Source organism: Podarcis gaigeae, assembly GCF_964106915.1.
Source record: "Podarcis gaigeae genome assembly, chromosome: 9".
NCBI classification, from domain to species: Eukaryota; Metazoa; Chordata; class Lepidosauria; order Squamata; family Lacertidae; genus Podarcis; species Podarcis gaigeae.
Genome location: NC_139685.1, coordinates 40,537,559 through 40,558,810, shown reverse-complemented (window position 1 = coordinate 40,558,810; position 21,252 = coordinate 40,537,559). Strand labels below are relative to the sequence as shown.

Here is a 21,252-nt window from a genome sequence, read left to right as displayed (position 1 = left end):
TAGGAGTGCTTCAATTATCTTTGCAGCAAAGCAATTATTAACTTTTTAAAGAGGTTTTTAAAATTCTTACAGGTTTGCTTTAGGTGTTGCAAGTTTAGAAGTATGTAAAAGTTTGATTTTAATTTAACTATTTTCCTCTTCATGTTCTATTAATCTACCCACAAATTGTAAAGTATGTAGGCTCACAGTTTCCAAAAGTAATGTAGATACCATATCCTTGTCTGAGTAAAGGCCAAGAATGTGCGAAATTGTCCCCCTAAAGGAGAAAGGGAGGGAGGGAGGGAAGGAAGGAGAAATGAGACACAACTTGTTTTTGATAATTTCCACGGTAATGTGTTGGCAGGCTGTCTCGTGCTGTCTTGTAGCGCTCAGTACTATTAACTGCCAGGTGTGTTTGCCTTATGCCAGTTTTGTGACAACATGGAGATTGATCTTGTGGTCCTCTGCATGCCTGATACCTGTCAGACAAAACATTTCAATGATAAGCAGTCAAATGAACACATTTAATGCTTGTGGAAACCTCTGCTTTTCCTAGCAATGCACTTATTCATTGATGCTTGCTGCTGCCCCAAAGCAATATTTTGCATTCAGGCAAAGTCTGAATCAAGCCCATGTTTGAAAGAGAGGCGTGTGTGAGTGACAGTTAAATTTAGTGTGTGTGGGGGGGAATGTACCAGGCTCCTATCATTTTTATATTTCATCACCTGCTGAAAATGCTGGTTTGCCCAAATTTCCTAGATAATTAACTGGATTCAGTGGTGTTCGTTTGTTCTGTATTTTATTATTTTATGGTTGTTTTAATTTTTTTATTGTACATTTCCATGAGATTTTGAGCTTTTTTTTGAGAAATAAACAGTTGAACAACTCTTTGCCCCTTGTTAGTTTTAACCACAGAGAGAACTGGGTCATTTTTCTAGAGTCTGGCTTGTTTGACAATTACATTTTCAAAAAAGTATGGTTGAAAGAAGAGCAGGTTTATCAGACACAGTTCAGCCCTGCAGGGAGCCAGACACACCAGGAGCTATGTAGGAGCAGCTGGGAAGGTTTGCTGTGATACAGTCTCCAGACAAGGACTGCTTGCTACACATACACCCTGCCTGAACACACAGCAGCTCAGGGACTCATAACTCACAATTCCATTTTTCCCTGATAAGGAGCAAATGGTGCACTACAGCTCAGCAGTTGGCAAGTGGGGAGAGGGGCTCTGCAAAGTTCCTGTCATCAGTTGGCAATAGTGTGGGTCCTGGGAAGTCTTTGTCCTGCCTTTCCTTTATGAAGTGCATGCATAGGCAAACTTGGCCCTCCAGATGTTTTGGGACTACAACTCCCATCATCCCTGACCACTGGTCCTGTTAGCTAGGGATGATGGGAGTTGTAGTCCCAAAACATCTGGAGGGCCGTGTTTGCCTGTGCCTGGTGAAGTGCCTTGCTATGAAAGGTAGTATAAAAACATTTAAATAAATAAATGTGGGGGCAAAAGAAAGTGTCAGCTTGTTTTAGTAAATACATTTCAGGCATGGTGGCATACTTCCTAGATGTAGGCTATCAAGCTTTGCCAAAAAGAAAGCAAGAAACAGAAACAAAAAACCCCACCCCACCTCTAAATGTTTGTATTAAACAAAGTGTCTTGGGCTTGAACTAGATTTAACAGCAGACAAAGGGCCCTTGTTAGAAACAGCAGCCCAGTGTCCTATCTCTCTCCCCAATAAATGTTAGCGACAGAAAATGAATGAGACGGTGTTGTGCTGAGATATCCTTCTGCTGCAATAAAAACAGTAGACAGACAGGTGAACCTGGGGAAGAGAAACTTAAAGGACAATGGCAAACCCAATGTTACTTGGTAATATATGCATGGGCCTTGCTTTCGATGTAGCTATCTGCCATAAGATCTAGTCCTAGCACCAAATACAATTTTTAAAATCATGGTGAGCTCTTAAATCTCAGTTCATTCTTTAACATTGGTTTGAGCAGTGACCAGTTTGATTCTTATCAACCTCTTATCAACCTCTTGTCTCTCTCCCCCCCCCCCATTCCTAGGTAAAGAAATTAAAGGATTTCAATGGAGACCTATCAAAACTGTGTCAAGCAGATTCTTTTATGTACCTACTAATCCAGGTGCCAAAGTAAGGAAACGCTAAGCCCTTTCCCATTCACTATAAATTCTCTCTCACTTGTATACCAGTTCTAAATCTTAATTTGTTTGTTTTTCAGCTATTCACTGCGACTCGAAGCCATGGTGTTAAAAAAAGAATTCTCCCCATCTTGTACTTCTCTTCAGAAAGACATGACAATTATAAGAATGGCTACAAAGGGTAATTAAACATGCTGCAGCATGCATTAGGCACTTGTTTTTCTTAGCAGGTTAATCAACTTAACTAGAGAGATGAGATCTGGAATTTCAGGTACCTATTAGCTATTTAAAGGAAGCTAGCCAGCTCTGACACATTCCACAAAGGTGCGTGTGTGTTATCAGTCTGATATGTGTCTCAAAATTCTTAACTTTGATCACAAGGCCACATTATTGAAGTCATTTTCCCACTTGTTTGTACTGATGATACTCCTTTCCTGTATATGAAATAACTTGCAGTATTTTCTCATTTGTGGAATAGTGACATCCATTCTGGTAATTTTCAGCTGGGACCCTTCATACAGCCAAAACACGTGTCCATTTTTTTCCACTTTATATTTCTACGGTTGTAGTGCTGTCATTGTGATCCACCTTGAATCAGGTTGTGATCAAATCAAAGACCATGGTTTTATGTTGTTTTACAAATTTCAGCTTGTATTTAACCCTGGTTCATTTCTATGCCCTGCCCACCTGGCTACAGAGCAGTTACAATTAGGCAAAACAAGCCACGGTTACTTGCTCATCTACAAGACTGATCCTGGTTTGTACTGCAAACCACAGTTAAAATAAACCATAGGTTGGTATCCTATATGACTGAAGCCAATAAAGCCTTTAGAAGTTCTCCTTACCATTACTCCAGTCCCTACACTGCATTTCTCACCACCATTTCAGGTTGGCAGGTGTGCGCACTCAGGCTTCAACCTGCTTTTAAGAGCTATAAGGTCATTGATCGCTACCCACTTGCCAAGTGCACAGAGCAGTGTTCTGGCATTAAGGGGTAATGGCTTTATGGTAAGCTCTTGAAAATGAGGAGGGAAGCATCAGCATGGACTTGACTGTACATAGAAAATGTACACTATTTCAATACGTTAAGAATTGCATATAGGTTAATTATTCTGGTAGTTGTTGTTGTTTAGCCGTTTAGTCGTGCCTGACTCTTTGTGACCCCATGGACTAGAGCACGCCAGGCACTCCTGTCTTCCACTGCCTCCCGCAGTTTGGTCAAACTCATGCTGGTAGCTTCGAGAACACTGTCCAACCATCTCGTCCTCTGTCATCCCCTTTTCCTAGTGCCCTCCATCTTTCCCAGCATCAGGGTCTTTTCCAGGGAGTCTTCTCTTCTCATGGGGTGGCCAAAGTACTGGAGCCTCAGCTTCAGGATCTGTCCTTCCAGTGAGCACTCAGGGCTGATTTCCTTCAGAATGGAGAGGTTTGATCTTCTTGCAGTCCATGGGACTCTCAAGAGTCTCCTCCAGCACCATAATTCAAAAGCATCAGTTCTTCGGCAATCAGCCTTCTTTATGGTCCAGTTCTCACTTCCATACATCACTACTGGGAAAACCATAGCTTTAGCTATGCAGACCTTATTTGGCACCTGCTTTTTAAGATGTTGTCTAGGTTTGCCATCGCCTTTCTCCCAAGGAGCAGGCGTCTTTTAATTTCATGACTGCTGTCACCATCTGCAATGATCATGGAGCCCAAGAAAGTAAAATCTCTCACTGTCTCCATTTCTTCCCCTTCTATTTGCCAGGAGGTGATGGGACCAGTGGCCATGATCTTAGTTCTTTTGATGTTGAACTTCAGACCATATTTTGCGTTCTCCTCTTTCACCTTCATTAAAAGGTTCTTTAATTCCTCCTCACTTTCTTCCATCGAGGTTGTGTCATCTGCTTATCTGAGGTTGTTGATATTTCTTCCAGCAATCTTAATTCCGGCTTGGGATTCATCCAGTACTATTTCTGATACATTTTATTTCTTGCTGGTCAGTGGTTTAATTGTGGTTTTTTAAAAAACTATTTTGTAGTGTTTATTATGATGGTTAACTTTCCTAGGCTCTCCCAAGAGGAAGGGTGGGATCTAAGAAAAATAAATCATACTATATTTGTAGCTTTGTTTAAACACTTCATACATCCAAATTAGCATTTTGCAGTTCATGAACTGACCCAGAAACTGCAGCGTTTACTCAAACAGACCATTCTAAGTTCCTGTTTCATTTTCTTGCTTCCTCCCACATACTCCTTATAATGTATGAATTTAATTGTGGCCTGGGTACATAAGCACTGGTTACAGGAAAACCTTTGGACTTTAGGTCACATCTATTGAACAAGAATAACAGTGGCCTCTTTCAGAAATGTGCAAATTAATAAGTTGAGGAATAAAAAGTGCTTGTATGCTGACAATGATTTGTTGGCTTCCAATGCAGCACACTAGGTTAATCAGTATATTGAAAGAACTGTGACTCCCCAAGATGATGTTGGACTACATCTCTCATGCTCCCTGACTGTTGACCATGCTAGTTGGGGCTGATGGGAGTTGTAGTCCAGCAACATTTGGAGAGTTACAGGTTAGTTGCCCCTTGCCTGACAGCCTTGGTGATACTCAATAGACAAAACTGCATTTTTTGCCTCTTCAGATTTCTTGCCCTTCTTTTATTGGTAAGAGAGTGACTGAAAACATTTAACAGTTAGGAATAGAATCATAGAACTGTAGAGATGGAAGAGACCATGTGAGCCATCTAGCCCAAACCCCTGCAATGCTGTTATCTTTTGCCCAACATGGGTCTCGATCCCACGACCTTGAAATTAAGAGTCTCATGCTTTGCTGACTTAACTATTCCATAAATAATGTCAAGCACCTTACCAAGCTGTAGTGCTGGTTTGTACATCACTGTTAAGTGAACAGGCAATCTGGTCAGACTCTTTGCAGGGTTGGTTCCAAAATACTCAGTGTGCCAGTCAGCGTGAGGCTTGCCAGTAGGGCTTTGGCTTTTCCCTTGCCTTGCTTGGGAACTTTCCTTTAATCGCCCTCCAAAAAATAATAATGCCTGGTTTGACTGCAATTTTTCTGGAGCAATAAAATCTTTCTTGGATGCCATTTGAAAACAGCCCATGGATTCAGAACCTTATGTTGTTGTCGTTGTTGTTTTTGCAGAGCTAATGTGCTGTGAAGAGTTACATTCCATATTGCACTTGGTCCTTCAGGCTGGGAATATTATGAATGCAGTAAGTGGACAAGCTTCATTTGGGGGCCTTGGGGGGAGAGGGTCAGAATTTACAGTACTGCAGATTGACATCTTGTACCTCTTCTGTCTGTCTTTTCCATCACCCCCCCCCCTCTCCACTCCTTAGGGAGGATATGCTGGCAATGCAGTTGGCTTTAAGCTATCCTCATTACTCAAGTTGGCAGATACAAAAGCAAACAAGCCTGGGATGAATCTGCTTCATTTTGTTGCTTTGGTATGTAAATAACAATCATTTCCAAGATAGCAGGCTGCAGAAATCTAAGCAGCAGGGGGAGGTGATTGATAGGCGCGGGGGTGGGGCATGCATGCCACAGAATTTAAGAGCAACATTTAATTTTTATGGTTATTGTTAAGCTCTTTGCAGGTTTCATTAATTTATTATTGCAATACTAAAATGTGCAGAGTAAGCATGCAGTTAAAAGTCTTGGAACAAGCACTTTTTGGGTATTGTATTTAAAATTCCCAATTCTAGATTGTCTACCTAGCTATGCCAATCTTAAACTGTTGTTTGGGAAGAAGCTACCTCATCTGATAGATTACTTGCTGATAATACTTCAGGGTGTGTGTGATTCTCATAAGATTTAAGAGGAGGGCAATGCCCTCGTATTTCTTTTGAAACTGGTTGCATAGATTAAGATTTTCCTTACATGTATATAATTGTCAATTTGCAATTAGTTTAACCTTGATGGTGATTATAGTTAATCTTTGCCTAGTTTGTTCTAAGTCTTAGCATTAGTTTCTGTGACTTTGTGAATATCCCTGTGCAAATAGGTTTAACAGCTAATCTGAAGGCACCGGGGGAGGGGGACAGAGAAAAGAGGGGATATTAGGTGGAGATTAAGCAGGAAATATTGTATTAGATTGCATACATGGCATTAGTACACTGCTTTTGCCTAATAGCTCTCCTTAGTGCACCTGGGTTGAATTCACTGAAGGATTACTAATTCTCAGGCTCTCTAAAGTAGAAAATGTCTTTTTTACCTTGTTTAATTAGATCCTTCCTAGTCTTCTAAAAGAGAGTCTTCTAAAACAAACACAGCAGGTTTAAAACAGAAACCTCTTCGGCTGCACTTCCAAAAAGGTCTCTCAGTTTATGTACTGTTTCAGCATGGGAGTGGATATTTATGGGGTCACCTTGCTTGTTTCAGGAAGCCCAAAAGAAGGATAGAGGTCTTCTAGCCTTTTCAGACAAACTACAGCACGTTCAGGAGGCAGCCAGGTAAGCAAGAAAACTGAGAACGTTGACTGGGAACTTTTTTCTTTGTGAAGCACTTCAATACATGCACAAAGTTTTGGCGTGAAAACTGAGATCTTAACAAGTGTTTACTATAGACTCTGTGGTTTCATTTTCACTGTGGATAGAACGATGCCTGAAGCATGCCTTCATGTTTAGAGGTTTTCTGAGTTCATCTTTAAGGGCTTTTCAGAAGGACTGCTAACTCGTTCAAGGTTATTGGTCTCCACATAATTTTGTTGATAGAACAACTGATTAGAGTTAAGTATTGGTATTACAGGGGATTATTTGGTGATTTAACAACTTTCCTCAACTGACCTAGGTAGGGTAACTCTCTTGGGGAAGAATTATCCCTGTGGTTTGGTGACAAATCCTTAAAAAATCCTGCAAGCAGAAAACCAAACTTCAAAGTCAAGTTATGTAAGCTTGAGCAGAAATAGTGTAGTTGTTTATTTTTTTAAAACTGAGAGCTGATATCAATTTGCAGGGAACTAATGAACTGAGAACAACAATTGGTTCTCTTTTTAATTGATAGTGAGTTATAATGTGGTTGTTAAGAAAACATACATGTTTCCCGTTCCTTTCGGGGGTGATGAGACAAGTGACTAGAGCTTCTTAAACCACCTGATAGGCAACCTGTGACCCCAGAGGCCACATGCAACCATGCCTACTAAGCTGTCACATTCTTCCATCCCATTAGAATTCCTTCCTTATTTTTCCTGGCTTCTTAAAGTGTTTTCTCACTTTCTGTGTAGGTTTACAACAAGGAGCAATACTCTATTTGATTAATATCTTTTAATTGTTTCTGTCTTTTAATTTTTCTCTGGTTGGGGAGAAAAACACTCCTACCCTACCCCACCAGTCAAGCTGTTTGAGAGCATATTGGTATGCTTCTGCCATGCATGTGCAAAAAACGCTAATGTTAGAAAAGAATTAACTTCCACTTGCCTATCAGAACATTAGCTGTATTGGTCTCTTACACAGTACTAAGAAACCACTCTGTAGATCCTAAATTATCCATCAAAACAAGAAGCTTGCTGCTAAATAGGGTTGGGATTCTAATCTAAGGTGAAAATGGAAGTAAATTCTGGATTAGTTCATCCATAACACTTTACTCTCTGGTTCTGCCCGCCATTGGTCTGTGTCTCCTGACAGATTATTCCCAAGGGAATATTGCCCTCAAGAAAAAAAAACATTGTGCACTCAGCCCCTGCCTTAAAACTTAAGTTTCTGTGAAGATGTACCAAGAATGGACCGAGCTGCACAGAACAGGAGTTGTAACATTGCAGATGTTCCACCACTGTTACGACTCCTTGGGTGCCCAAGATCTGTGACTCGGGAATCCCAGGCTCTTTTAATTTAGTGACAGGTAGTCTGGGGAAATATTTTGCCCTTTGGTCAGAGTCCATTACTGAAACTTCTTGATGAAATTGCTTTGGCATAAAACCTTGATCACTGAAAATAATGGGAGGAGAAATTATTAGGTCATATCTTCTACTGTGGGAAGATTCGCTAAACTGGCAGGTCCAGTTTGTTCACCTCGTTGTGTTATGACACTTGCTGTCATGTGTGTGTTTTTAATTAGTTAGGTAGTCAGCACTTATTGGTGGGTAGCTCTTCTCTCTAAAATTGCTTTCAATTACAACTCTTTCCTTGCAGAATATCTCTTGAAAGTATAGAAGCAGAGCTCCATTCACTCTCAGTCAAAACAAAGTCTCTCAAGGATAATATTCGGCGGGACTCTGAACTGTTTCACCAGATGGAAGGCTTCCTCCAGGTTTGTTGGGAGTTTTCTGCCACTTCAGTTCCTTCTTATGCCCATATTCTGCACCCTTGGTGAATTTCACTAATGTCCTTAACAGGCTGTAATATTTAGTCTAGGAGTGCTCTGCCACAGTGTTTCATACTACTGGTAAGCATTTCAAGGGAGCCTTTTTACAGAGAAGAATGCTGAGTGTGGGGGCAATCAGGCTTAGGCAGCTGCCATTAATAGATAAAGTAAAGGGACCCCTCATTGTTAGGTCCAGTTGTGGCCGACTCTGGGGTTGCGGCGCTCATCTTGCTTTATTGGCTGAGGAAGCCGGCGTACAGCTTCTGGGTCATGTGGCCAGCATGACTAAGCCGCTTCTGGTGAACCAGAGCAGCTCATGGAAACACCGTTTACCTTCCCGCCAGAGCAGTACCTATTTATCTACTTGCACTTTGATGTGCTTTCGAACTGCTAGGTTGGCAGGAGCCGGGACCGAGCAACGGGAGCTCACCCCATCACGGGGATTCGAACTGCTGACCTTCTGATCAGCAAGCCATAGGCTCTATGGTTTAGACCACAGCTGCAATTTTATCTGCTACTTTGAAGAGCAAGGATACATTGCATCTTAAATTAGGTGGCGCTAAACTGTATTTCAGTAATGCTTCTGAACTAAATTATTGATTTTATATTTTGCTTGTGAAGAAGTAAGGATTTTAAAATCATTTCCCCCTCTAGCAGACACCCCTCCAATGTGCTGCCTTTATCCCTGGGTTTGTTGTTTTTTGGAGGGGGTAGTTTTATTTTAATTTGATGTGTTTGGATATTCATTGCAAACAATTCCACAAAAGCTTCAGTTTAAATACTGGTAGTCTGCAGGGAAGATGCTGATGTCATCCAGTGAATTACACAACTTGGCTTTCCAGCTTGGCTTTCCTGGGTATGCATCCTGAGAACCCCAGCTTTTTGTAAAGAGGAACAAGTTTGTAGCTCTCCCAGTTTTGTAGGGAAACTTAAAGATTCTGGCTGCTTTCTGACCCCTTTCTGACCTCTTCCCATATACCTGTTTGCTTCTTGTGAAATGCTTGGTGGAGACGTTAAAGGAGATTTGTCTCTGTACATGAGTACAATAGTAGTTGGAGGAACACTTCACCAGTGGCAATGTCTCAGAGAATATGTGCCTAGCACATCAGATTTGATTGGTTTATAGCTCCCAAATTTTTAAATAATTTGCATCGTTTTCTTTCTATGGAACTTTGATTTCTGAATTTCAGGAAAGCAAAGTACCATGTTTTTGTTTTGCTTTTGGGTTGTTTTTTTTAAACCATGAGGTTATTTTATGAGTGGCTGAAAACACCTGTAGGAAACAGCATTTGCTCGTACTGTTTTCTAGCAATAGCTGCTAAAACTGTAGAAAGGGTTGGCTTTGCACTAAACAGAAGCAACCACATTATTTTTCAAAAACCCTTCAACTGTAGCTGAAGGTGGGGACCTGCTCTCAATGGCTGGGTGTGAGAGATACAGCTTAATTCTGGTTTCTTGCCTTACCCCTGATTTAAGATTCTGAGTATGCAGTTAAATCATGGCTCAGCTTGCTAAGCAAAGCTCATTCCCTGGTGGGTATGCTTGGAGAGATAATAGCAAGTCCTGCTTGTCATGTTGCTCGCTGGCAGGCAGACGGGAGAATCTGGAATGCTGCTTTAGCCCTGGTTTGCTTGGAGCAGATGTATAAGCATGGTTAGCACAAACCAGAGTTTACAAACCCAGTTCAAACAGTAATTTCATAACCTTTTTTTGTGTTCACACTTTAGATATTCAGGTGCAATTTATTTATTGCTCCGGAGAACTTTAGATTCTGTGCTGCACATTTCCTATAGTTGCCACTATATAGTTTCCAATGCGCTGCTCAGCATGTTTGTTACCATATCTGAACAATTGTATTCTGCCCCATTGCTACTAAATTTGCTGTATTAGGCCATGTTTGGAATCTCTTTAGCATCCATGTTTTTTGTTTTAAACATCAGGAGTAATTCCAAATGAATCGCTCTTCATTTTACAAGGTTCACCTTATATAACACTTCCTAAAAATGGTGGGTGAGTAACCTGATTTAAAATTTGGCTTCTCCCATCCTTGTGAATAAGCTACTAATATGAAAGGTGGAGCCAATTTTCCACGTCGCTCCTTTAGCTTATCTCAATAAATACCTTGTTGAGTGACACTCTTTTTTTTTCTTTTTGGATGGCTGACAAAGCCAAGATTATCTACCCTTCTGAAGGCAACATTTACATGCTCCCCATTTGCAAACCCTTGGGCTCCCCATTTGATTTCTTGCTTTGTAAGGGAAACCACCGAGAAAACAAAGATTAATACATTTCTGGCACTGGCTTCATTGTTAAATAATGCTCTTTTATTAGATGAGTAAAGGTTTCTGCAAGTACCTGTGTGCATGCTTGTTATGAACAAAGGGGGATAGGAAAACAACAAGTTAATCTTCTTAAAATCCATGGATGCAACATCTTATCTTGATGAAACAAATGTTGCTTGAACAGTGTTTGTCAAATCTCAAACTGGATTTGAGTTTCAAACTAAGTGTTCCTATAGGCAAATTCTCACGATGTTTAAAAGGCAGGTATAAGGCTGAGTTCTTGCAAGCTGTCTAAAAATGTGTTGTGCTGGAATTTTAGTGTGCATATAAAAACATAATATAAGCTTGCTGGATCAGTTTGCCATCCTGTTCTCACATTGACCAACCAAATACTTGTGGGAAGTAGGGTTGCCTCCTTTGGTTGTGCAAAATACGGGACATAAATATCATTTTCCAAAATGGATATCATAAATACAACCGGAGAGCAAGAGTTTGAGCTGACTCACCACCACCATTGCAAGGAAGGCCTTTCTAGCGTTTTATGTGCTCCGCTGCACTCCGGACGCTGTGCTGAGTATGCCCAATGAATTCTTTTTCTTCCAATCTTTTCTACCTTTCGTTTATTATTTGTTTATTCACTATTGCTTCTAATAAACTGGTCTTGAAGGTTTCAAAAAACCTGTTTGGCCAGTGGCAGAAAAGGTATATATGTTCATCTAGGGCAGCAAAGCTTCAGCCAAACAGCTCCAAACACTATAGTCCTGTAGTCTCAAGCCAGTTAACATTCATCCTAGACTTTAACAGATACTAAAACTGGTCAGTCTCTGTTTGGATCTAATTTGTATTTCGGTTTTATTTTAAGTTTGCTGTAAAAGAGATAAAAGAGCTGGAGCGCTGGAAACGGGAACTGCTGAAGGAATCACATGCCCTTATGGACTTCTTATGCGAAGATAAAGAAACCATGAAACTGGAAGAGTGTTTTCAGATATTTAGGGATTTTTGTCTTAGGTTCAGCAAAGCTGTTAAGGTAAGAAGAACATCTCTACAAAACTGTGAGAGTAGTATTCAGCTAAGTTGCACTTGGCTTTTTGAAATTAACAGATCTAACTTAATCATGCTGATTGACTTTAAAGAATTTATTCTGAGTAAAGCTTTGTTGAATATTACCTGAAATATCCACTGACTTTTATGTAACTAAGCTACATTACTGTTGGATGATTTTAATAGTGGTAATCCTTCATATGATATGTAAGGTTACCAGATTTTTTCCCAGTGAATCCGGGGACACTTTTCAACTTCAGTGGATTTTGTTTGGGGACTGATTTGTAAATCCAGGGACTGTCCCCAGGAAATGGGGGCGTCTGGTAACTTTAATATAATGGAACAAAGTTGTGTGTGTTGTAGGACACCTGTTGCAACAATGGCTTCTTCCAACCTCAAACCAACATTTTGTTACAGAAAATATTTTATTAAGCTATAGCTATTTAAATTTCATTGTTTGCTGGGCACAGTTTAGGATTATTTTAATTTACTTATTAAATTTGTATAGTGCTTTAGATCTCTGCAAGCAAATCCCCACAATGCTTTTTCTTGGTTTGTATTGTCATTAATGGGTGAGGGGGAAAGGGCATTATCAGGTCCATTGTCTTGTGTAGTCCAGTGTCTTGTAGCCCAGTTTTTTTGGGTGGGAGCAAAGACACCACCAGCCATTGTCTAGAGATAAAACTGCAGGTGCCCACATGACTGGCCTCTGTGCCCGAGGCATACAAACACTGCAATCTTTCTTGTGCTTTTTAAAAATGACAATAGGCAAAGTGCCTGGAGTCATATATGTATACTGAAGAGCATTTGGCTCCTTTTGATCCAAAAGGTCATGCATCTGTGGCCTTGAACTGTTGAACAGCAGTGTGAGCAGGTGCACTCAGTGTACGTTTTTTAGTATGCAGCAGGTGTTGCTTCTCAGAATAAAAATGCTGCTAACTGGATGAAGAGAGTGGTGTGTGCCATTTTATGTTTCAGCTCTGGGGCATCCATGAGAGAGAGAGAGAGAGAGAAGTGTTAAATGGGAGGGGGTATCCATTAGAGTTTGGAACATATGGCAGTAGGAAACCTGGGTTGCAATTCCTACTCCTCCATGGTCCTTCTTGTATGCTTTTGGTAAGCCTCTGGGTGGAATTGAATGTTAGTCTTTCACAGAGTACACCCATTGAAATGAATGAAGCCAGGTTAATCATGATTCTACAATTCTATGTTTATTAACTTCAGTTGGTCTACTCTGGGTAGGACTAGCATTGAACACCTCCCATTGGGCAGGAGTCACCTAACAAACCCCATCATCAAAATCTGTGGTGGACTTTGGGCTTTAAGATTTCAGCAGCAACCTGTGTGGCACCAAAATTTGGTGCCCCCCACCTCTTGCCTTCCATTGTCTGTTGTTGTTGTGGCACCCTCTCATCTTGACACCCACTGCAGGCAGACTGTTCACACTCCCCTAAATCTGCCTGTGGCAGAAGTCCCGGGCTGCAACAGTATTGCAACAGATCCAGGGGTGCTCAGGAGGCTAAACCCAAACCTAACCATTATTCCTTGATTTATTGATTTGCATAGAAAACAGGGGAAATCCTTTATCTGTTGGGTCATTTTGCACATATGTACTAGTTGTGTGAGCAAAACATATTTTGCTGTAAGCTGCCCAGAGTAGCTGGGTATAAATAAAGTAGTAGTTGTCATATTTGGTACTGAAGAACTGACCTGGATTCCTGTCTTCAGAATGTTCATCAGGCAATGCCCACATGCTTTCAAACCTATTGTCACATGGCCTAGAAACCTTATACTGAATTTGACTTTCTTTGCCAAATTCTGAGCTTGCTCAGAAATTGAATTTAACCATAGTGGGGTGTCAGGCGGTGAGGTGGTTGCTCACGAGTAACCAGGCAGGTCTCTGACCTGTCTTTAGCAGGTTTTTATTTGTGCAAACTATTTACAGTGCAGGACCAGAAAGTTCATGTCCGTCTCAATCACTTGCAGATTCCGGGAGTGGCCCCTTCTGGTTCCCGCCCCCCCCAGCATAAGAACTTAGACACCCCAAATCTCCGCCTTCCCACCTTGTGTTTCACCCCTATGCGTAAATTGGGTGACGAAAACGGCATGCCTGTGTCCTGGCCGGCCGGGCTAGGTGAGGCGCTTGGGCTCTCAGTAGCATCTTTGAGCCCTCACCTCACTCAGCTTTCCCATTCCCCCTCTGCTCCACTGGAGGTGTGGCTTACCTCACTGTTGGAAAAGGAGCTGCTCCTCAGAAGCGTGGGTGGCTCTCTGTACTCCCATGCCTCCCTCCCCTGTTCCGATGGCAGCCCCCTGACATGGGGGACATACTGTTTTGCAATCATAGCCCTAAACTAATCAATTGCTGAAGCTTGGATGGGGGCATATCATTCATATGGTGAAGAGAGTATAGTTGCTCCGAAAGGAGAGTTAAGGAGTGTAGAAGGTTGCTTGCAGAAGGTCCCGCATTCAATGACTGGTGCTTCCTGATTAAAAATAAAGAATAGGGTAGATGGTGACAGGAAAGATCTCTCCCTGAAAACCTCGAGAGCTACTGCCACTCAAGTCACTTCCAGATTGAGCTTCTTAACTGTCCATCCTAATTTGTTTACTGGGAGGTTTGAAGACCTTGGCTACATAATGAGCACTCATTCTGATTTGATTGTGGGAAGGTTAGAGGATGTCAACTTCAAGCATTATCCCACACTTTTCTTGCATTTCCCCATCAAGGTCCTTATAGCAAAAAGTAATATTTTAGGGAGGAGGCAGGGAGTGGGATTGCTGTGCAGGAGCACCCAATCAACCTGAATTGTGCAACCTGAATTTTCTGGTATGTGATTGAACCTTACCTTTAAATAGCAACTGTCTGGAAGAAGCCACAGATGAGACAATAAGCGAGGAAATGGCAGGATGTATGCTGCCCATATGCTATTTAGATCAGTCCAGCAGCCTCTTCTCAGTGATTGTCCAAATGGTGCTGAAAAATTGCCACTCTTAGGAACCACCCCTTCAACCAGTAGTTGAAGTGGGAAGCAGGCAGAGTATTGCAAGCCTTGAAGGATATTGGACATGCCCCATCTCTTCTGATGTTTGCAATGCTCCAGTTGCCTCCCTCTTCAGCTACTATAGCTTTAGGAAGCAGAGGTTCCTAAAGGCTTCCCTTGCTGTTCTGTTGGGAGCTGGTTCCTCAAAATAGCATTTCTGAAAGGAGCAGCTCTCTATTTGCCACTGCTCAGCAGCTTCCTAATAGTTGATCTTGAGGGAAGGAGGAGATCACAGTGGGGAATTTTAAATGTCTCCTTCTCCCATGGAAGTGTGTGCCTGGGAAAGGAGCTGCATCCCTTGTCTAAAAAGACGCACAGTCTGACCAGGTAGGAGACAGCTTCACATGCTCCACTTGTAAGCGTTCCAAAACCACAAAATGTTTAGTTTGTTTTAGTGCTTTTAGGTTGCATACATTCATGTATGAGCAAAGGTTTAGAGTTTCCTGTTCAGGAAAGAGCAAGAAACATCATGTCATAGGCACCTTTGCCCTTTAAATAAACAACTTCTTATTTGAGAGAACACTTTGAGAGCAGAAGTAATAAATATCCAAGAATTTATCCTTCTGTATATACTCTGTTTGTGAAAGTTTAACCTGACCAAGAATTTTATTACATTTACCTGGCTGACCTGCATTATGGTTTTTTGTTTTGTTTTTTAATTGGAGGCTTACTTAAGCAGTACCATTTAACTAGGATTCAGAACAATAGTCATATTAAGTTGAATTGCAAAGAAAGCTGCAGGATAATGAATCTGAGCATGGAAAGCAAGTATGTCATAACATCTTCACCAGCCAGGCCTAAATAGATGCTATTAGGGGAGGGAGTGTTTTCCTGCTTTAACTGGTTGTCATAGTAATTTGTACTCAAGAATGACAGGGAAGAACATGAAAAATGTTAAATTTAAAATTTTTGAATTCCTTTCCCCCACCCCTTTTCTCTTTCTAAACAGGAAAACAAGGAAAGAGAGGCCCAAGAACTTCAACAACAACAGCGATTAAAGGAGTTGGAGCTAAAACGCCGATCATGGGTTGCCGGGGATCTTGGAGCTTTTGGCAGGAGCAGCAGTGAAAATGATGTTGGGATGTTGACCAAGAGAGGACTTGAAGAATTTCTGCCCTTCTTGCAGCAGAGACCGCAAAGTCCTTCTTACAGAAATGTCAGCACCAGGCGTTCCCGGCATTCCCTGGGAGTCACTGCAGACAGAGAGCTGTTGAGTTTCCTGGAGACCTCAAAGGGTGAGGATCCAAACAAGTCCAACAGCCTTCCTCGTGAGCATGCAGGTCAAGCAAGACCCAGCGTGGCCTGGACTGAATCTAGAGAGCCTGGAGATCTTGGTTTAACCAACTTGCACTTGCACCAGGCACCGGAAGAAGGCGTGGAGTGCAGCTACTTCCAGTTGCCCCCATCTCATTCTGATCACGTGGTAAGCCTTGAGGACAATAACACTGCCCATGCTAATCTCTACAGCGACCAAGAGAGTGCTGACAATGACAAGTATAGATTCGATGTGCCTTGTACGAAAGCCACAGATGCAGCCCCTTGGGACTTGTCCCTTGAAGAAGATGAACATGTTCCAGGGCTGCTGAAGCTTGACCCCCATGAACCAGATGATGTGGAGGACCTATCTGCAGTTCATTTTGAGGCTGATGCGAGGGGTTTGGAGACTCTGGGTGACTCAAGCTTATACACTCCTGGCATAGTAACTCCTCCTGTACCAGCCTTCAGAAAATCAAAAGCTGACCATGCAGCCAAAGTAACAGGCCATTCCCCTGAAGCTCTGGAACCAGGCAGTGATAGCCCCACATCCTCAGATGGTAGTGTTTCAGGAAATAAGGCACATGGACCAATGTTCTGTATATCTGAGACTTCTGACTGTTCTTTGATGTTTGATCTGCCAGAAGGAAATGATCCAAGGCTCGGGGGCAACAACCAAGTGAACAGCAAAGACGGTGCTATTGCCGCTTTTAGGAATGATCTTCAGGCTGGTGGTGATGCCGTTTTGGGCCTGAACTCGCTTTCTGCTGATAAGGATGACTCCGGCAGCAGGTCAGGTCTCCCAAAGGAAAAACCTGTGAGAAGCAAAGATGCAGTGGGGCCAAAGAGGAATTCTCTGAAAGATAAATCTTCAAGTGCTGCAAAACCCGGCAGTGGTCCTCTCAACCCCCCCAGACCGTCAGTCAGAACGCTGAATTCTTCGGAGAATGCGAGTATGAGAAAAGTAGTGCCCATTTCCAGATCAACTAAAGCAGCACCCCCGAGCTGTACCAAAAAGCCAGATCCTAAGCCAGCACCCAGAGACACCGGTGCACCTGAAGCACGACTCACGCGTCGCAACTCCATCCGGGGCAACTCCGCAGAGGCAGCGCCAAAACCTCAGTACAGGCAGAGCACATCTGTAGAGGAGCCGAAATTCCAGAGGGGGACGGCAGCTTCAAGTAGCGGCCATTTTGAGAGAGAGCCGCTCCAGCACAAGGGCTCTTTCAAAAAGCCAAGCTCCAAACCAGTCAGGTATGTCCCTAAGTCGAAGAATGACGAAACAAAGATGTGCCGCTCTTTGACCAAACCCCCATCCCCTACCGAAGCCAGCAAAAGCACAACAGCACCTGTCCCCAAGACACCAGCTCCAGTTCCGAGCTTTGCAAGGAATACAGTGGCCTCTTCCTCAAAATGTGCCAAGGTGGATTTGTCAGTCCCTTCCAAAGCTCCAGCCCTCACGAGGTCTCTGTCTCAGAGGCTTCCTAGGATGAAGATGACAACAGCCACTGACGATTCTTATCCAAGGGAAAGTGGTGGAGGCATGCTCAAGCGAGCAAATAGTGCTAGGTTTATCAAAAGGAACACTGACAATGGTGACCTTCTAAGTGTTAAAGCGGAGCCCGTGCTAAAGGAACAAATGATAATGGAAAAGTCAACATCTCTCAAATGTAAAGATGGAAATCAGACTACAATAGGGAAACTGCTGAATCACTTTTGAAAATAAAGGGTGTGTGTAGTGTTTGGCAATACAGAATGTGAAAACCAGCTCTTTTAAACACTGCATTTTCCTGCTGTGTGAAATAACCCCAAATGTTAATGTATTAATAATACCAAATGCAAACTAAAGGTACATTGTGTGGATCCTGCTGTATGTCTGAACTGAATGTATTGACCATTACTGTGATGGAATTGCTGTAACAAAGTTCCTTTGCTTTTGGGAGATAGTACCTCTACATGAATTTTACATGCTAAAGGAATGCATCTGTTTAATGAAAAGGAAAGGAAAACAGAGCTAGGGATTATGGCCAGTTGTATGAACACTGCTTTTCTGAAAATGCCGTCCTGAATTATTTTTTGGGAAAGTATGGAAAGCAGATGTGGATCGCTTTAATTCATTGGGTCCAAGAAAAAAAAGTGTCTGTTGCTGGGTCCATTGCTGGCAATTGGACACAAAGAACCTCTGGCCTATAATAGGATCAAACAGGATATTGCTGTGTTGCGGGGGGCGGGGAGGGGCGTTGGTTGTAATATCATCTGAGGGATTTGCAGCATGTCTTAAATTGTATGTGTGTCTGTAGGAAGGAGGGGAAACTCTGCTGGGCAGAAGGTTTATTCTCCAAGAGTATGGCAAAACTGCCTTGCATGTACAAATAGAATAGTTAATGGAATGACTGGTGCTGGAATTAGTAGGATTAGCCTGAAGGTTGTGACTTTCAGAAACCACAAGTAGTAGCTGGGGGGAAATGGCTACAGGTGACTTGCCTTGTGTCAGTTAACATGCAAACTTGCCAGCTTTTGGCATATACAAAAGTGCCATATTTATATTACACATCACAGATACTACGAGGGCTACAACCTCTAGCGGAGCACTTTTCCTGCCAATTCTCATTCCCATTCGTTTTTAACTACTGTCAGGTGACTTTAAAATGCTGCTATGGCTCTTATTGGGAAGAGCCTTTGATTTCCCTGCTGCCTATTTTCTTTTATCAAAATGACCAGCTGGCCCAAAACATGCAAGTTCCTTCTTTGCGTGACAAAAAGCTCCACCCCACCCCACCCCCCAATTTTTGGTAAATTAAGCTTATTTTGCTCAGGATGCAGATTTTAACACTACTTTTTAAACTTCACTTTTTGATAAGCTTTGTTTTTATATATAAAAAAGACTCTGGTTCACTGCAAAAAAAATGACATCAGGTCAGACTAAGATACAGAGAATGAGGAAAAACTTGTCACTACGAGTTCTGCCTTCCCTTTGGTCCCTTTCCAGATACATATAAGTAGGTGGGGAAACTGGCTGTTGCTGCTCAGCCTATGTACTTAAATAGTTGCTATCCAAGTCATCTATGAAAACCCTTTTTATTAAAAATACCCATGCAATGGAAATAGTTGGACAGATGACTATGAGCTGGTCATCCCTCCCCATTAGCCCTCCCCACTTTTTCTTCCTTCCTTCACCTAATACAAATTGTAATCAGTCACAACAAGACACTTGCACTGATGTGACAATTGAATCTTGAGGGTTGAGTCCCTCCATTGATGGGGAAATCTTTGATCTAGCAGATGCTTCCACTAGCAGAAGGAAGACCATTCTCTCTTCCTTCTGCAGCCCCCTGTCCGACTCCCATCTGCTCAAGGGAGTGGGGGAACTTCAGGAGTGATGTGGTAGATGTCTGCAGGAGAAAGGAGAGATTTGCTAAAATAAACTCCCTCCAGTTCAGTTCAGTTCAGTTCATGGAGCCTCCATTGGCTCAGACTCTTTCGTCAGCAGAGAGGCACCATGCTGAACTTGACTCAACCAACCAATGCTACCATTTCAGTTCATGGCCTTACATTTTTATTTTTATTTCTTTGTCCCATTATAGAAATAGTTTTCAGGAACTCCTCAGAAAGTATGCCAGAATGTCACCAAGTGTGCTACTGGGCCCTCTCAAACAAGACACCATCTCAGTGTGAATGTTGACTTGGGCTCCCTCTTTATAGTAAAGGTGCTTGGAAGGAATCCTTGTTGTTGGTTTTATAAGCTTCTTGGGTACTCCTCCCTCCATGGTTTGAATGCAGTAATCTGTCCATTTGGCGCTACCTGTATCTTTTTGTGTGCTCATCTGCGAAAGCAGGTGTTGGATTTTTTTTTATTACCTTTTGATGGTAGTAAGCTTGAAAAGAGAAAATAATTTAAATGTTACATGTTCGGAAAGTGTAAGTAAATTTCTATATAAGAAGTATCTGTAAAAATGAACTGGATGTATTTAATGGACCATTTATACATTTCTGAGTTTATCTTGCTAGTTTAATAAAGTTCCCATTTATGGGGGTTTGTGCTATATGTTTCCATTATTCCATTGTAATTTTGATCAGTGTTTGAGGCTCACATTGGAGCAGATCATGCTTAATTTGGTGTCCCTGAAAGGAAATGAATGCATTTTGAATAAGGTCTAAAATATTGGGTTGAGAACATGTTTCTTTTCAATGGTTAAGGCTTTCTGAAACTAAATGAGGTGTGCTGGAAAATGGATCTTGAATGCCTATCACCCTCATCCTAGGAACACAGAAGGAACCCTGTTGCATTAGATCCTAGTCCATGCCTCAGCCAACCAGCTGCATATAGGAGGTCCACAAACTCAACATGAGGGCATTAGTCCTCTCATGTTGTTGCTCCCCAGCAACAGGTATTCAGAGTCCTGAAGTCTTCTGGTCCTAGAAGTAGCATATAGATATCATGAGTTCTGGCAAAGGCTTATGGGAGTTGCAGTCCAAGACATCTTGGGCGGCACCAGTTTGGGGAAGGCTGCTTTAGAATACGAAGATCTAAGATCAGATAGCAACTGTGATCAAATGAGGCCTTTTTGAATGTGAATGCATATCCTTTGACTCTTTCAGTGCACACACTTCTAATAAGATATCTCCTTTAATATGTGTCCTTGTTCTGTTAAGGATTGGCAAAAATGGATCTGTGTGTGTTGTAGCAGCCTAGTAAAATTCAAGGTCAGAGTGGAGAGGTGTGATTTTTGTACACACAGCCTGGTCCTGAGCCCTTGATGGGTGCCAACCTAGCTAACACCCAGGTACACCCCAGAGCCCTCCGTTTGTTGGGAGCAGCACTCAGACCCCGAGGATCAGGGAATGTGTCTCTTCTTTCCACCTTCCCAAATGGGGGAAGAATGTTTGAATGAGGTTATCAAAACAGTCAATGGAGCCACAAAACTCTTCTTTTTTTAAGAGTGTAGCCTTTGGCTGGATATTTCCACAGCATAAAGCACATGGCTTCCTCCAAAGAATCATGTGAGCTGCAGTTTGTAAAGGGTGCTGGGAACTGCAGTTCTACAGAATTCTTTGGGTGGAAGCCATGTGCTTTGAATGTCTGGTGTGCATGTGAGGTAGAGACTTAGCAAGGATATTAGAAGCAGCTGGGCCTTGCAAACTGGAGAATTTGAACACACCTGAGTGGATAACTTTTTAAAGGCATGGCTCTATTTAT

General features: G+C 42.2%; 1 protein-coding gene across 1 annotated transcript in view; it reads left to right on the top strand.

Moving 5' to 3' along the window:
- FHDC1 (FH2 domain containing 1) overlaps positions 1-20,098 on the top strand; it is a 48,651-nt gene extending 28,553 nt beyond the window's left edge. Inside the window, exons 5-12 of the mRNA XM_083755427.1 lie at positions 2,038-2,123; positions 2,212-2,312; positions 5,279-5,349; positions 5,476-5,583; positions 6,518-6,588; positions 8,263-8,380; positions 11,579-11,743; positions 15,751-20,098. Of these exons, the coding sequence (XP_083611553.1) occupies positions 2,038-2,123; positions 2,212-2,312; positions 5,279-5,349; positions 5,476-5,583; positions 6,518-6,588; positions 8,263-8,380; positions 11,579-11,743; positions 15,751-17,775 (2,745 nt within the window). The 3' untranslated portion in view covers positions 17,776-20,098. The remainder of the gene's footprint in view (positions 1-2,037; positions 2,124-2,211; positions 2,313-5,278; positions 5,350-5,475; positions 5,584-6,517; positions 6,589-8,262; positions 8,381-11,578; positions 11,744-15,750) is intronic.
- The last annotated feature ends 1,154 nt before the right edge of the window (positions 20,099-21,252 follow it).